Consider the following 17,645-nt stretch of genomic DNA (forward strand, 5'->3'; position numbering starts at 1 on the left):
GTTGCACTCAAGCTTGGTTTTTCCTCCTTGTTAACACGAACTTTTTTCAATTAATAGCTTTTATTTCCACAAAAGGAAACAAGCAAATAAAGTTCATACATACATATAAGTACATATATTTTTAGAGTCTTTCACGACAATTGAAAGTGGTCTGCATGATTATCACTTAGCTTTTCCAGTCCAAATTCTACACATACATATGTATGTATATATAGGTCTATTTATATGAACATGTAGGGCGCATATGGTTATTGTATAACGTGTGTCTTGCATCGTTGGTTTGCTTTTATGCTACCCTTACTTGCAGCTTGTTAAATTTAAATGAGCGCTTGACTTCACTTAAAACTAAAGGTGTCTCGCCGTCTCGTCTGCTACTTCATTACCTCCTTATAACTCCTCACGTCGATATAGTCTTCATGCGTCTTTGATTGATAACGACACCGACTTAAGTGTACATGCACGTAGTTAATCCTGCTTTGCATGCAAGAACAAATGGTTAAAGACGAGGCGTTATTTACTGCAATCAAATTAAATTAAATGAATTAACAGGAATAAATATATATATATAAGAACGTATTTTCTTACATATACTTCTCCTTTTCACCTGTTTTTGTTTTATTTTGTTTATTTATTTATTTATTTATTGTTATATTTATACACTGAACGGGGTATATTAAGTTTGCCACGAAGTTTCTAACACTTAGAATGAAATGACGGAGAACCTTCAATGTATAATATATGTACATATGTTTGTACATACATATATGTATGTATAAATTATCACCGTGACGAGCTGAGTCGATTTAGCCATTTCCGGGCTATAAGAATAGTACGATCTAAGGTTTGTTTAGTTTGATCCAGTGTTTTGCGAGATATGGGCGTTACGCTCACAGTTCGATATTAAAAATATCTTTGTTTAATACCCCATATCTTTAATGTTGTTCAAAGTCATATTTTGTTATTTTGTTAGAACATTTATAGCGCACTTTTAGAGATTTTGGAAAATAAATTTCTAAAAGAAATAGAAGAACCTAAGCTAAAACAAGAAGTTCAGAGATAAAGATTAGAAACGGAAGAATTTGCTGGGCATTTAAAATAATATTGTGTATCACTCTTTTCCCCAAAATGCTATATTAATATAATAGAATAATAATAAGAAAGTGCACCCGACCCAAATTACTGAGGAACTCGTATCAAGCTTAAAGAATAATTGCTGGAAAAAAAATCTTTGATATTCAATATATTGTTAACAAGGGTAAATTAAGTTTATAATTGTGCTATGTTTTGTCAATTATTTGCAGGTCCAGCAACAGTTCAAATGGTTTCCCAAAACCGTCCTGCATCCATAACAGTGCCGGTACAAGTACCACAGGGCCAAATGATGCAGCAATACGTTAACGAGAACGGAACTTTTGCGCATGTTGTGCTTTCGCCCCAATATCAACAGATCCATTCCGGTCAAGGACATATGCATGCACCTTTCGTAAGTTCCTTTTTTAATTCTTTCCAAAAATATCGAAAACATTTCCTGCCATTAAATCAATTTTGCTAAGACATTGAAGTTACAGCAATTTTGTTTTTCTTGGAACCAAATAGGGCCAGCCCGTCTATATAGGCAAGTTAGGCGATTGCTTAGGGCGCAAAATTGTTAGGGCGGCATTTTGGCTAATCTCCTTTTAGTTTTTTTAATTATTTGTTTATTTTATTTTTTTCATTTATATCTCATACTACATATGCATACATACATACATATGTATGTATATAAACATGAAACGCTATTTCGTTAGGTGCCCGCATAACGTCCGAACCACAGCATGGAAAGACATGAATATTTACACAATATACGATGCAGTATTATGCAGATACTGTGACATGTTTTACGTATTATTTATTTCAAGTGATAAGATATTTGTGAAAATGTTGTTACATCATACGTATTTAAGTATGTACATACATATGTACTATTCTTTAAGTGATTTACGAAGTTAGTAAAAAATTAAACTATTCCAATATATTGTTATCATGATTAATGATATTCTTGACAACAAGGACCGAACAGCGCCGTGGGTTTAGGCTAGTTTTATATACAAAAATCATAGCTTGATATTTTCCTGTTCTTATACAAATTACAAACAGCAACGGGAGTATTTTTAATTACTTAACTAATTTTTACAAATAAAAAATTTTGTTGTTAAAATATATATATACTTACGTACTATGTATACGCCAAAATATGCTTAAAAGAGGCGGAGAATTTGCATTTGGTGTTAGAATTAAAAAACTATAAACTTAATAAAAAGATAAAATAAATAAATAAAACTCATAACTTATGCTTAACTTTATAATAATTCTGAAAAATGAAGTTGATTATATGCCAGTAGTTGCTCTTTCCGTGTAATAAATAAATAATCAATTAATTTTTTGTATGATTTGGCAACACTGCAATTAACAAAGCATAAAATACAAACAAGGAAAAGCCACGTCAAATGTATAAATCAATCATTTTTTTCACTAAACTAATGTATCGTTCATCATATGAATTGGAAATGAGTTTTGAATTAAATGTAACCGAAAGTTTAGTTTGTGAATACTAGGTTTTGTTCATGCTAACGAATCTTGATTCTTCACATAGTATATTCACTTATGGTTATAGGCTTGATTAGTAAACTTATTTTTTAGAGAAAAACTAAAGTTGTGTTATCGTTACATTTATTTTTAGATGCAGGCTGGTGGATCTTCTCAATTCTATCCAACCCTTCCGACGGGATTTGCTCCTAACCCAGGTGGTGGGCCAGCACATTTCCACACTTTGACAAGTGGGCATGTGCAAACGCAACAACTTTCCCAACATCAAAAAGCGACAACACAACCACAGCAAACTGGATCTCAAACTTTATCACATTCGCCTTCACCTCCCAATAGTTATTATAAAGACGAGCGTACTCAACGACAACACACAAAGTTATTAAGGAAACTTGAAAAACAACGGGAAATGAGTGAGTATTTGTTTTGGTTCGCGATTGGTTAGTTTACATAAAATATACATATAATAAGTGGTGAATTTATTCATACATTTATTTAGGTGAAATTGTCTTTAGCTTATTGTTTTTGTTAAATGACCAAAGTATTCCCACACATACATATGTAAGTAATTACCTATGATGTACGATTATATACTATTACCTTTTGGTACTTTATATCTAAGTATGTTTGCTTCACAGAGTATAATATGATACTGATAATATATAAATAATAAGAGATTTCGTCAAGAATATTTATTTCTATTAAAATTGTTAATCGGTGGTAATAATTATGGCCATATTACCTTAGCGAATTAGAATCATTTTCGACGTTTTTTCATTTTGGTTTTTGCTAACATCTGAGAATATGTCACTGGTTTTAATCCTCGAAAATTGGAACTTGTACCTTTAATCGTTATAATATTTTTACCAATTAAATTACGACATTTTTTAAATTAAATAATTGTTTTAATTCTTACGACTTTAAATGTTTAAGTTGTTACGCGTTGAGTATTACTTTATTAACGTGAACTTTATACAAACTAGGACTTATATGTTGTTCTTTTATTGAAAGATTTTGGTATGTCAATACCGACACATATACGTATAGGACCTCTTTGCCATAGCGACTTAAACGGGTATCATAATCTTTCAGTTAACTCTGCAAACAATAGCCCAGTCAATGGAACAAAGAAGCACGATCACGTTATTGCAACTTCGGGGGTTCCGCCATCGGATACAACTAATTCAAATTCTTCTGTAAAAAGTTCGGTTGACAATGGATTGGGAGTCATTCAAAGTGTTCAAAACATAAACAAAAGTATAGTCCAACCAAAACAGGATACATCTCCACTGCGGCAACCATTAAAAAAACAAAATTTACACTCTCAAACTACGCAACGAAATGGGGGCATAGCATCAAATATATCTCAAAGTGGGCTTAGTTATGGTGTCAATATAGCTAGTTCTAAAGGAGACAAAGGAGAGTTTAGTTCAAATGTCCTCGTGGATGAGGAAGACCCTCAAGCCTTGATTATAGAGCAATTATCTGCTATACAAAAACCGAGTGTAAGTAAAATAGAGTTTTCCATTAAGCCAATACATTTAAATTTTATCATACTTATTATTTTATATATTTTTAGGTAATTAATTTAACTTCACGATCAGCAAAAATTATTTGGGAGAGGCCAATAATCACTGATTCACAAATTGATACTAGGAATCTACGTTATAATGTGTTGCTTAGTGATCGTGCTAAGGACGGAAAATACAAAAGCCTTTATAAAGGTGATTCATATGACTGTATAGTACAAGACCTTCAACCAGGTCAGATGTATGTAGTTCGAGTTCAGGTTTGTTTATGCTAATCATAACAATATTTGCAGCATATATATTTCGAATTTACTTTCAGGTATACTATAACAAGATGCAGGGAACAGCTTCTGAGGCATCTGAATTCATGACTCCACCATGTGAACCAGATCAGCCAATGCCACCTAAACTTGTAATGCGAACGAAGAATTCGTTGCATTTGCGTTGGTCGAACCCACCATCTAATGGTTCACCCATACAGCATTATTTATTAGAATATGACGACGGTAAATACGGGCTATCTTTATCTACCCGCTCCTCACGTCAAAATAATGAGAATGATTGTCATAACTTCGTCGAAGCAACGAAAACAAAAGGCAAGCACTACACTCTTACTAAATTGCAGCCGTCAACTGTATACTATTTTCGTCTGGCTGCCGTCAACGATGTGGGTATGTCATTGTATTCCACCATTTGCTCATACTGTACCTCGAATAATCCGCCGATTGCACCGAAACCTCCTAAACTCCAGAGCAGTAGTTCTACAACTATTCGCCTTTGGTGGGAACGACGACAACAAGATGGCGATTATGTCTTGCAAATACTTGATCCCGATTCAGGTCATGGTTACCTAAACGCTTACAATGGTCCAGATACGAGTTATGAATGTTGTGAACTGCGTCGAGCTACATATTATCAGTTCCGGTTACGTGCAGAAAATGAAGCAGGCAGCTCTCCATGGTCCAATGAGGTTACCTACCAAACAGCTCCTGAAAAACCAGGTAAACCGGGTAAACCACATGTGAAAGGAAAAATACATGGAACTCATTTTCGAGCTCGTTGGGATCCACCCATAGATATGGGAGGCGCCGAAATAATTCGATATTTTCTCGAAATCACATCTGGTGCTAAATTTGAACGTATTTATAGTGGTACTGAAACAGAGAGCATATGTGATCGTCTTCAACCAGGTACAACGTACCAGTTGCGTGCGTCTTGTGAAGGTCCTGCAGGCATTAGCCCGTATTCTGATGTGGCCCATATTACATCAGAAGCTTTAGTACCTGCGGCACCTTCGCCACCTTATTACGATAGTCCGCCGGGTCCATATGCGGCGGTTTTAAGGTTGGATAAACCTGAAAATACTGGTGGTGCCCCCATTTTGGAATTTGAAGTACAGATGCGCCATTCTGTAGATGATAAATACGCTATTGCGAATAAAACAAATGATTATTCAATTGTTTACCATGGACGGGATACATTTTGTGTGGTCAAAGACTTACAACCTGGTTGGCCTTATGAGGTACAGGTTCGTGCAATTAATCGCATTGGTGCTGGGCCTTGGTCATCATGGTTCCGTTTCTCGGCAGCTGCGGCACCTCCGAACACACCCGAAAATCTAAATGTCATAATCAAGTCGGCGACTCATTTGCTAGTAAATTGGGAAGAGCCTAGTAACAATGGTGCACCTATTCAGGAATACTGCTTAGAAAGTTTAACTGTTGAAAATGAATCCGATCTAACTTTTGAAAACTCATCACATAAATCAGCATACTTACCCTGTTACCATGGTGGGCAAACGAGCATCGATTTGCGAAATTTATCTCCTTTTACTATATATTACTTTCGCGTGAATGCCAGTAATGCGGCTGGAGTGAGTAAGTGGTCAACATGTATACAAGCGCGTACGCCAGCGGCAGTACCTGCTGCGCCACAAATCAAAGACTGTGAGTTTACTGCAAAAAAAGTAGTATTAAATTGGTCGAAACCTGAATGTAATGGTGCTTGTATCACTGGATATACCATTGAATGTGCAGAAAAATCAATTACCACTGCGGATGCAAATACCACATATACAATCCACGGTTTAATACCCGAAACTACTTATAAAATTCGTTTGCAGGCTATTAATAGCATCGGTTGCGGACCATTTTCTTCTTACACTAAATTTACAACATTACCTTCACCCCCGCCCCCACCAACACTTGAGTGTACAGGAGTAGGTCATAACTTTATAAAATTAAAATGGGGTGACGGTAAAAACGTTGATTTTATCAAATACTATGTAGAAATGTTTGTACAGCGTGCAAAAGAGTTCCAGATAGTTTACTCGGGCACAAGTTGTATGTGTAAGGTGAACAAGTTGCAGGAAAGTACTGCTTACACCTTCCGCGTATATGCAAGTACTGATCGCGCCGGAATCGGAGAATTTTCAGACGAATATATTTTCAGTACGACTCCTACTTTGCCGAGCAACATTAAAGCTCCAAGGGTTGCCATGGAGGGAGCAGCTGCGTGTTTATTAACTCACGGTGTCGGCAGTGCAAGTAGTTTCGTTCCATCCGGGATTCTTCCTGAAACACCTACAAGTTTTATTGCCGGCCTAGGAAACCTTTCTTTAGGTGTACCACTTACTCTAGAATGGCAAAATTCAAAAAATTCATTCAATGATCGTGTAGAATACGTATTACAGTATGCAATTGGTAAGGATGGTGACTACAGACGGGTAAGTTTTACAAAATTTTTACATCATATTTTCACTAAATTTTATGGATAGTTATTTATTTTCAAATGAAATGTTTTGATTAATAAAAATATGAATTAGTATATTCGGATAAAAATGTGTGTATACAAATTAGGGTGCTTCAAAAAATTTTTTTAAATTTTTTTTTTCTACTCTTACCCCTCAAATGTTAATGATTGACAAACAAAAAATCCTCTCTCAAGCCAGGCGCTGCAGCTTAACTCTAAGGGATCGCTATTTTTTTTTAAATTCCCATACATTTTACATGGGAATTTTCGTTTTTCATTCAAACTAAAATTTCACCAACTAATTTTCGTTTCTCAAAAATAACCATAACATATTCAGAAAGTTCACTTTTCAAACTTTAAAAATTTCTGCGAAAAAGTTTGATTATCTCAATTAGACAATTAAATATAGTGATTTGAAATTTGAAAAAATCAATAAAAAAAAAAAAAAAGTTTCTGGGAACAATAATTTTGTCGCGGGAATATTTAAAGTTTGAAAAGCCAACTTTATGAATATGTGATGGCTAATTTTTTTGTTTATCAATCACTAACATTTGAAGGGGTAAGCGTTAAAAAAAATTCAAAAAAATTTTTTTTTGAGCAGCCTAATACATATACTCTTATGTATAGATATTGTTTTTTATGCAATTAAAATTTAGCTTGTTTTTCTAACATTCAGTATGTTTATGAGTCAATATAACAAGAGTTACCTACTACAGTGTTTAAGTAAAAATCTAAAAGAAGCAACTCTAGTGTGTTCTTAAAATCTAAAGCAATTGTGAAAATGCAAAAGTAAATAATACCGGTAGTTAATATTAATTACTTGAATAATAAAGATGTAACTTTTGGATGACCGTTTTTTTTTTTTTTGTTTCTAGATTTACAGGGGTCCAGAAACCAAATTTACAATTGAAAATCTTGAGCCGGGAACAATGTACCAATTTCGAGTGTATCCTATTCGTGTTACTAAATCTGGTGAAGATTTAGTTGGCCAATATACTTCTGCATTTCGGTACCAAGTACCACATCTTGCAGCATTGGACGATATCGATGGAAACTTATTAGGAAATATGGGCAGCGTTTTTGGAACAAGCGCTAAAGGGATAAATAACAGCAACAACGGTTCCATGAATTGCCATGGGCATTCACACTTAGCTCATCATGTTCACAGTTTGCATACACATCACTCTCATAGCCATACGCACCACAACAGTAGACAATCAACGTCCAGTCTTCATCATCGTTCAGTAAGTGCGTCTGCTGCAAGTCCAAATGGTTTTAATGGTCATAACAACACCAATATTAGTGATAGCAGTAACAATAGTGGTAGCACTATATTAATCGGTCCTAATGCCATTGGCTTAATACCTTTGAGTACATCAATGGCAAATGAATTGACTGCAGTGGAATTTGCTGGTTGTGACGATCCACTACATCATCATCATCATCATCATCATCAATTTCTTGGTGGAAATGTTAGTGCAGGATCTGATTCCGTAGGATCTACACCAACTACGACATCGTTTCTGGCTGCTGCTTCAAATAATTTGCTAACAAATAATGCGCTATTAGTACATGGTATCGGTTCATCCAATCATACTCAACATGGTATATTACGCCGATATATTACCAAATTAACTACGATATATACGAACCGAAAACGTTTTACCGACCAGGAAAAAGCAGTTTTATTTATGGTTTGCTTTTTGTTTTTTACATTCATATTTGCAACATTAGTTAAAGCATTAATGCGATAAATTTTGACAGAAAATTACTATTGTGGAAGAATATGCAAGCCTTTTCTGAAAACGAAAGCAATGCATTTGCGATTAAAATGGTGAATGTGTCGATGAATAAAAGCAACCAATACTTTTTCAAAAAATTCAACTACCTAAAGCTCATATGTTCTAACCTAGGTGTGGATGTTCATATATGTATACTGTATATATATACTATACATAGAAATGTGGTGGAAGTTTATAACCTAATTCTCAATTGATTCTACGTAATCTGTTAAATGCAATCCTATTCAACATTGGAAATCAAATTATAGAAGCGAAAATACAATGATTTCTTTATAATTTAATTAAAATATTTAACACAATTGGCAACTGTGATATGCATATTTTAGTTAAGTTAATTTTTCATAGAGAGTTTAAATGTTTGAATTTGTCAACGCTTTCTCAATTAAAACTGACATAAATGAGATTAAGACAAACTGCAGAAAACCAATAAATATAGTGTTAACTTTATTTGGTGGTCAAAAGTTTCAAATGTTAAATCATATGTATCAAATTAATAACAAAAACATTTTCAAAAAGCTTCATCTTGCTGTATCCGTAATACCAGTATGATAAAAAACTTGTTGGTATGAAGGGAATTTCTCGTGTAATACATTTATTTACGACTTATCATTTTTACCTATCCTTTTAGCTTATTTATATAAGCATAACTTTCAGATCAATTTGAATTTAATGTACATATGTTTAATGAAATGCGTAAATAAACTACAACACATGTGTGGTCTCCGTGTATACTTATTAAGTATTTTAAAAGCCAGGCAGTTATAATTATTAATTGGAACGTTCGAAAATGATTACCACTGTACCTTTTCAATTAATGTGATATTTGAATTCTTTATGTTCAGCGCATATTAAAGATGTTATTCTCCCTTAAAATATAATATTCAAATAGTTTTATTTCAAATTTTGAATCTAAATTCATATTGCTTATGCTTATATTCTGCATTTTTGGTCGACCGTCATATTATTTTTATTTAAATATCTTCATACCATGTGATATACGTAAATCTTGCTTGGTTATATAAATACATATACATATGTACGCGAGAGACAAGTTTTTATTTACATATGTATGTCTTTAGGCTCTAAATTCAAAGGAGGGCTCAAATTTTTTCTTTACTTATTTTTTTTTTTGTCTTTTAAATAACAAGATATTTTATTTATTTATTACATTAATTCCAGTTCTAATGTTAAGCCCTGCAACCATTGTCGATGTCAACAATTTACAGATTCAAGAATTGTAAACTATGTAATACATGACACGCTGATATCTTAAGTTTTTCCAACTTAAACTTTAATTTTAGTATTTTTCGACATAAACTAATTATACATTTTCTCTGATCAACGAAAAAAGTACTAAAATATTTAACATTTTACTTAAAATTGAACGCCATTTTTATTATAAGTTTTCACCTAGCTTAGTTTCAGGCTTGGACCAAAATAATCAGCAATGAATCATAAATATTCGGTTAATTATTGTAAATCATCATCTCTTTAATCCTATAGAAGTGTTTTTAGGGATGTGCATTCACTTTTTATGAGGACTTTCATTATTCCATAACTATTTTACTGTTAATACAAATGAAATTTATAGTATTTGTAGTAACGATAATAGAAATTAGAATTTAATTACTGATTAAAAAAGGAAGGATAATTTAGTAAAAAGTTTATGTAAATATATATTTTTTTTTATCAAGTTTGGGGTAATGAATGAACACCTAAGATTTGTAAACATCCACTTGTTTACGATATATACTTGTAATGTTCTAAAATCAGATTCTACGAGAAGGATTTTAATACAGCTTTAAATAATTCCAAATTATACGGTATATATAAATTTGGTTAGCTTACATAAATAAATTGTTTATTTTTTCTTTCAACTTTTTTCTAGTTTGAAATTGGATCCGATTACCAGTTTTTTTGTACTAAACTTATTTTCGAAATTACGAATATTTCGCAAAGTATATGGAACGTTTTTAATTGACGACTAACCACTCTACTGGTCATACATTTACTAATAGAAAACGCTGATTTCGGTTGGCTAAATATTAGAGACGATCTAAATTATCAATCAGTTCAGAAAGCTAAAATGTTAACGGATATATAGACTATAAAACTTTAATTTTGTAATACATTATGTATTTTCAAAAAAAAGTCTTTGAAGGCGTCATTATTTTGTGCATTTAAAAGTTCAGGTTGAGAATTGGGGTAATGATTGCCTCATTACGTATAAATTATAATTTTTTATTCTTCGCTCCATGGCTCTTTTAAAAGAATGACAACACAATTTTTAATTTACCTACGATTACATACATCGTTCTAAATGATGCGAGCTAATATAAATATTCGTTTACAATAAATACTTATTTAAAGATAGTTTAAAAAATTTAGCAGAAACTATTTCCTGCTTTACGCATTAAAAAAATCATTTATTGTTGTCATTATACATACACAGGTGACATATAAATGCCGGTAAAGTATTTCGTAATAATCGACGATTTATACATAATTATTGACAAGATACTTATTATAACGTCCTATAGAGATTTATTACAGATTTAAAAACAAATGATATATGTACATATGTATGTATCAATATCGTAAAAAGTAATTATTTAAAAACAGATTATTAGACGCACGGTGGTCACCAAATTAAATTAAACAATTTTCTTAATTTTTATTTATATAGAGAATTTAATCAAAAATATATATGACTTATTACGAATATTGTAATAATTTATATACGCCTATGTATATACTTAAACAAATATTGGTGTTTGTATTTTTTAACTTAAAATTCAGTAAAACTAAAAAAAATACACATTTATTATTCGCTTATGGAATTTTCACTTTTTCGTACCCATTTCACCTTCTATAAGAGCTATTGAATATGGTATTGATAAATATGAGTGAAAAAAATAAAACAATGTGCTTTATTTAGTAATGGTATGAGGTGTACTATAACAAATATTAATCTTTACACTTAATTAATTGATACACAAAAGTCGGAATATAAAGAAGGGGGAAGAAGAAATTTATGTTAAAGTATATAAAAAATTGTCTGTTTATTATCATTACCATTATAGCATAAATAATGCAGAATAAAAATATTTAGACTCTACATACATATATAAAATATTGAAAATATATAACTAAATATATATATACATAATAAAAATATATTAATAAAAAATATAAATGATTCGGTTGTCTTAATTTTTCAAAATAACTTCTGTTAGACGATCTGCACATAACGAGTTGTTTGCTTTATTCTTTTCAAAAGGCTTAAAAGTAAGTTTATTATCTTATATTTGTATACGCCGCAAAATGTTGCATAGTGTAAATAGTTTTGTTTACTTTATGGTGGTTTGTAACACCTGAAATCAATCAAGATATATACCTTGGACTGAAAGCGATATAACCCTTAATGAGAAACCTCAGGAGTATTAAATTTTGCAGTAAAGATGTAGCGGGAAAATGGAATCCTATGAACCAACTGCTAAAGTATTTTGAAAGACATGAATTTGTCCTTAAAAATTATAAATATGGGAACAGACTGCATTATCCATGTAGTTAAACTTTCTTTAAAATATTAACTTGAACTGAAAAATAGCATCACGTATCATATTTGTGTAACAGGTTATTTGGCCTGTTCATGATGCTAGTGTTGATGTTTTTTGATGTTAGTCAATAATGACATGAAGATTTAGTTTTGTCAGTTAAGGAACACACGCCATTAAGGAAAGTTCAGTGTACTTTATTCTAGTTATTTAACAAAATCTAAAAACTTCGGTTATATCTATACATTTAAATCCAATGCGGGTTTCATAATCCTAAGTGGCTTGACTGCAACTGCTCAATTGAAACCGATAATTGTTCAAGACGTTGGACTAATTGCAACATATTTTCTTGTGCTTTAGCAGCATTCAAATCGTGAACACTCTCTAACGAATCTTCTTCAGCAGCGGCTAACTCAAAGTGCAATTTAGCTAAACTTTCCTGTTGTTCTCGTATTTTAGTCATCTGTTCCATCGTGCAGCCAGAACCTAAATCAAACAGAACTTGATTTTTAGCTTTTTTGAATTCGGTGGATTACTTACCAAAAGCCTTTAGCTTTCCAGAATGAAAATCATCGAGAAGACCTAAAAGAGCTCGTTCCATATGCTTCACGTCCGGAACTTCTGAGACAAATGAGTGATGTTTAATAGGACGGTGATCGAAATCATTTACGTTTGAGCTACCGCCCGCATTGGTGGTGTTTAACGAAGTAGAAGGATCGATGCTACCCACTTTTTCACGAAATATGTGCAATCTGACTTTATTATCTGAACTATCATGGTTTTGTTTTTGAGAAATGTCATGTTTCATACCAAAATCTATACTATCGCAATATACTTCGCTGGAATTTTCTGGAATGTTGCTGGCACAATGATCGGTATTGCATATATCTGCCTCTTTTTCTTTCATATATTATTGTTTAGCAATTACCATTTGTCGAAAGATTCAATATTTGGATTTACGAATAGATTATGAAAAACAAAAAAATTAAATAAATATAAATAAAATAAAATCATGAAATATAACAGAAATTATTAAGCATATATTTATTTATAACTAAATAATACTTATTACTAGATGATAAATAAAATAAAAGTTCAATAATTTTAAAATGATACCATTGCTAATTGTGCCTATAAAAAAGGAATACATTGTTTTGAATGCAAATTCATTCATAGCGAATTCGATGTAATAGTGTTGATATTTTTCAAATATCCTCAAAATGGTAATTTTGAGTGATAACTGAATATAAAAAGAATGTAAAACTCCCAGAATTGTCAAAATGTAAATAAGAAATTCATGATAAATACAGAAATACCTTATTTTACATTAACGATTAATTGATAATCATTCGTCTAGAAAAGTGTGTTTGGCAGAATTAAAAGGTGGGAATGGATTACTAAAATAAATATTCAATCGATAAGAAAATACATCACTTGTAAAGATTTTTAAACAGTTCATAATCATGATCTATAAATTAATTAGTATTTCCCATTTTTCGGTAAGAAACATGTATATATGTAATGAAATCCCGGAACAATCGACGAAGTATAGGAAAACATCATACAATGATATTTAATGTACACCGAAATTGTTTAAACACCTTCTTACAAAAAGAACCATGAATGCGAAAAATGTGTTCTTGGCAGGGATTCGAATGTGGCGCATACTAATACGTCTTGTGACAAATACAAATGTATGTTTGTATATATATATGCGGTGACATGGGCCTATATTTTTTTATAAAATCTATTAACCTTGATACAATGTAACTCTTAACCAGTTACAAACCTTATAGGGAGAATAAATAACATGTCTTTTTTACAAATAATTGTCTTAGACGAAAGATATAAACGGTGTAATACATACTTAATAATCTGTAATTATGAAAATTTATTGAATTCGATCCTTCAGAACAATGATAGACACCAACATGCGGCGCTTTAACAGTGGCAGCAAACTTATTAATAAGTTAAAAACTGCTAAATTACCTTTAAGGAATTTACGCTGTCGTGATTTGAAATCAAGTCGTTCATCATTGTTGCATCCACCCAGGCTTGCACTAATTTGTAGATTTGGACGTGTACGTCGCTCATTTATATATGTTACCTTAGCTGAGGTTAGGTGACCTTTTTCAGACGTTCGTTCTATGGAACAACTGGCTGAATTTCTACTACGAGTTGTATCTCCACTGGACACATTCTTTATCTGCAGAAAATTTAAAGTTTAACTTTATTTTCAATTTAATTATTCGTCCTACAATCATTTTGGGAACTGCCGGAGTAGGAAGGATACTTTCTGGTTTAGGACCTGATTTTTGCACAGTGGTATGGTTGTTAATATCTTCATCTCCGTCATTGTCGTTTGTAACGAGCTTTTGCCTTTCTACCACTTCAGCATTTGTCTCCATAATCTCTACACTCGCTCAAAATATAACATATATCCAAACAGATTTATTAACGTGGAATAACCAAAAAATATTACCAAATTATTTAAAGCACTTTTAAATTCTGAAATAGAAAAATAGTTTGCGATTTATTAGCGATGTCAGCAGATAAGATCTGTTAGGAACCGTCTCCAACTATCGATAATATATCTGATCGAACACAAAAATTAGATATCGATAGTTCTGATTTGTTCTATCATCAATATTCCTTTAAACATTTATATATATTTATGTACATAAAACACAATATGTTTCTTCTATATATTAGAAGACTGATAATATACAATATTTATAGTTTATCAGCATTTTGCGCCACCAGGAAGGCAATGATTTAACTTTGCTTGTCCCCCTCTTTTCATGTTCTTTTTGATCCCCAGTCAATAACAAATATATACTCACATATATATGTACATAGATTATTGAAAAAAATCACTTTCCGCTCACGATCCTACGTTAGGGGAAGAAGACTATATAATGAGTTACCTAACCTCGAAAAAAAATCTTTGTTTAATGATTTGATATCAGTTCTTCATATTTATTTTGTTAATATTTTTCATATCTCTCATTTAATTGAAAGTCTCGTAATTATTTTAAGCCGATTTCTTTTTAAATCCCAATGTATACACCATTTGCAACATACCAATAATACCTAAGCCGCAGAGGCCTACAGTCAAACCAAATAATACCTTATCTGCTGGACCTCCTTTTAAAAAGACCGGTAGATCATTATGTGCCTATAAGTAATTGTATAATCATTAATGTGCCACCCGTTAATTTAAAATTATTACTTGAAATTTCTTCATGCTACTTGCAAGTCCATCGGGTAATGCCATTATTATATTGAAAATGATTATGTAAGCACACCTAAAATATACAGTACAAATAAATAAAATATTCTTTATATTTTAAATTTTAAATGATATTTTCAATTAAGTATTTACAATTATTAACACGCATATAAATCAGTAGTACTTGCACTCCTTGAAAGAGTTGTTATTATTATAAGGTTATATTATTTGCTGCTCAAATCAATATTAAACAATTATAAATTATCCAAGTAAGTGAGTTTCGGACCCAATTCGATTTTAACGAAGTGCATTACGTGCACTCACGATAACGAAGTTTTTAACGTGTATAAATAGATTGTGACAAACATATGCATATCTGCAATTCTTAAAACGAACTAGATAACACGTAATACTCAATTCACATCAGGTTTCTTAATAAAAGTGCTATTGAAACATTTTTTTAAATATATAAAAAGGGTAATTGTTTAATGAATTATATTTCCATCTTATGTCAGATACATGACGATCTTCATTCGGTACATGAACAGGGTCGGCTTTAGTATACGATCCCACGATTTCAGGGTTAAAAGTGGTATGGTTGGATAGAGCTGATGCTCCAGATTAAGAAAATATATAATTGTTGCCGCCGCAAACTTATAGTTTCCGAGATATTTCCATTTAAAGTTGAAAATTTTGCAAATTTTATCTTGCAATTTCTCGATTGCTAGTAGTTATTTAATTCATATTATGCCTTTTTTATGCACTTATACTTCATTACATTGTTTCTACATATTTATTTTTTAGTAATTATTTAGTTATTTGCTTAAAATAAGCATTTTATATTTTACACAATTTTCATTCCATGCACAATAACAAAAGTATTCCGTGTTGACAGATAATAAGTGTTGCCATAATTACACATTTATCAAACGAATAAAAATGAATAAAAAATAGGACTATACCCCAAATACATAAATCATTGCCCTTTTTCTTGATATATCAAGATTTTTGATACACCCCGGTGTTGGATCGACCATGGTTATTTTTTTTAAGCGCGGCCGAAGGCCGCCAACGCGAAAAGGAGTTTTACTTAAAAAAAACTTGATACACCCCGGTGTTGGATCGGCCAGGGTTTTTTTTTTTGAAGCGCGGCCGAAGGCCGCCAACGCGAAAAGGAGTTTTAATTAAAAAAAAAACTTGATACACCCCGGTGTTGGATTGGCCAGGGTTATTTTTTTTGAAGCGCGGCCGAAGGCCGCCAACGCGAAAAGGAGTTTTAATTAAAAAAAACTTGATACACCCCGGTGTTGGATCGGCCAGGGTTTTTTTTTTTGAAGCGCGGCCGAAGGCCGCCAACGCGAAAAGGAGCTTTACTTAAAAAAAACTTGATACACCCCGGTGTTGGATCGGTCAGGGTTATTTTTTTGAAGCGCGGCCGAAGGCCGCCAACGCGAAAAGGAGTTTTAATTAAAAACAAACTTGATACACCCCGGTGTTGGATTGGCCAGGGTTATTTTTTTTGAAGCGCGGCCGAAGGCCGCCAATAAAGCCTTAAAAATTTTCTTATTACAATGGAAAATTTATTTCAGATAGTATTTGTTTTCTGCGTTTGAGTTTTTATATCCATTCTTATTCGTTTGATATATGTGTAATTATGGCAACACTTAATATCTGTAAACACGGAATACTTTTGTTATTGTGCATGGAATGAAAATTGTGTAAAATATAAAATGCTTATTTTAAGCAAATAACTAAATAATTACTAAAAAATAAATATGTAGAAACAATGTAATGAAGTATAAGTGCATAAAAAAAGCATAATATGAATTAAATAACTACTAGCAATCGAGAAATTGCAAGATAAAATTTGCAAAATTTTCAACTTTAAATGGAAATATCTCGGAAACTATAAGTTTGCGGCGGCAACAATTATATATTTTCTTAATCTGGAGCATCAGCCCTATCCAACCATACCACTTTTAACCCTGAAATCGTGGGATCGTATACTAAAGTTTCCCCCATGAACACAAAATAATGAGAAAAGCACCATCGAAAATATATTTTCACCGTTATATATAATACAAGATGTTATAGAATACAAAAATTATTATCTATTTGTGAGTAATTTTTTGACCATTTATATAATTAATGTTCGGCATATTATATAAATTTATTCGTATAAATATAAAAT

General features: G+C 31.9%; 3 protein-coding genes across 11 annotated transcripts; 1 reads left to right on the plus strand and 2 right to left on the minus strand.

Annotated features, from left to right (window-relative positions):
• Positions 1-1,301: 1,301 nt before the first annotated feature.
• LOC105229353 (uncharacterized) lies at positions 1,302-11,916 on the plus strand (the record flags this gene model as incomplete). Its single annotated transcript, XM_049461739.1, is given in 6 exon segments — positions 1,302-1,483; positions 2,720-2,996; positions 3,676-4,088; positions 4,163-4,372; positions 4,432-6,837; positions 7,739-11,916. Coding segments are annotated over 6 exon segments (4,367 nt in total), but the record flags the coding sequence as incomplete, so codon positions are not given.
• A 482-nt stretch (positions 11,917-12,398) lies between these two features.
• On the minus strand, positions 12,399-14,804 carry Cc28b (Coiled-coil domain-containing protein 28B). 8 transcript variants are annotated; one of them, XM_029551559.2, is made up of 5 exons: positions 14,481-14,804; positions 14,212-14,428; positions 13,033-13,116; positions 12,763-12,978; positions 12,399-12,708 (listed from the first exon to the last, which is right to left on the minus strand). In XM_029551559.2, exons 1-5 carry the CDS (start codon positions 14,628-14,630, stop codon positions 12,488-12,490), a joined length of 888 nt encoding a protein of 295 aa, XP_029407419.1. In that variant the 5' UTR covers positions 14,631-14,804; the 3' UTR covers positions 12,399-12,487. The 8 variants fall into 8 exon arrangements, with proteins under 8 accessions (XP_029407419.1, XP_029407420.1, XP_011207910.1 ...); XM_029551560.2 differs by having other exon boundaries at positions 12,763-12,951; positions 14,481-14,803; XM_011209608.4 differs by having other exon boundaries at positions 13,033-13,122; positions 14,481-14,801.
• A 364-nt stretch (positions 14,805-15,168) lies between these two features.
• On the minus strand, positions 15,169-15,778 carry LOC105229356 (cytochrome c oxidase subunit 7A1, mitochondrial). Of its 2 annotated transcripts, none has more exons than XM_011209614.4 (3): positions 15,639-15,778; positions 15,455-15,530; positions 15,169-15,400 (listed from the first exon to the last, which is right to left on the minus strand). In XM_011209614.4, the coding sequence occupies exons 2-3, from the start codon at positions 15,497-15,499 to the stop codon at positions 15,257-15,259; spliced, it is 189 nt and encodes a 62-aa protein (XP_011207916.1). In that variant the 5' UTR covers positions 15,500-15,530; positions 15,639-15,778; the 3' UTR covers positions 15,169-15,256. The 2 variants fall into 2 exon arrangements, with proteins under 2 accessions (XP_011207916.1, XP_011207915.1); XM_011209613.4 differs by having other exon boundaries at positions 15,608-15,764.
• Between the last annotated feature and the right edge of the window lie 1,867 nt (positions 15,779-17,645).

Source organism: Bactrocera dorsalis, unplaced genomic scaffold, assembly GCF_023373825.1.
Source record: "Bactrocera dorsalis isolate Fly_Bdor unplaced genomic scaffold, ASM2337382v1 BdCtg094, whole genome shotgun sequence".
NCBI classification, from domain to species: domain Eukaryota; kingdom Metazoa; phylum Arthropoda; class Insecta; order Diptera; family Tephritidae; genus Bactrocera; species Bactrocera dorsalis.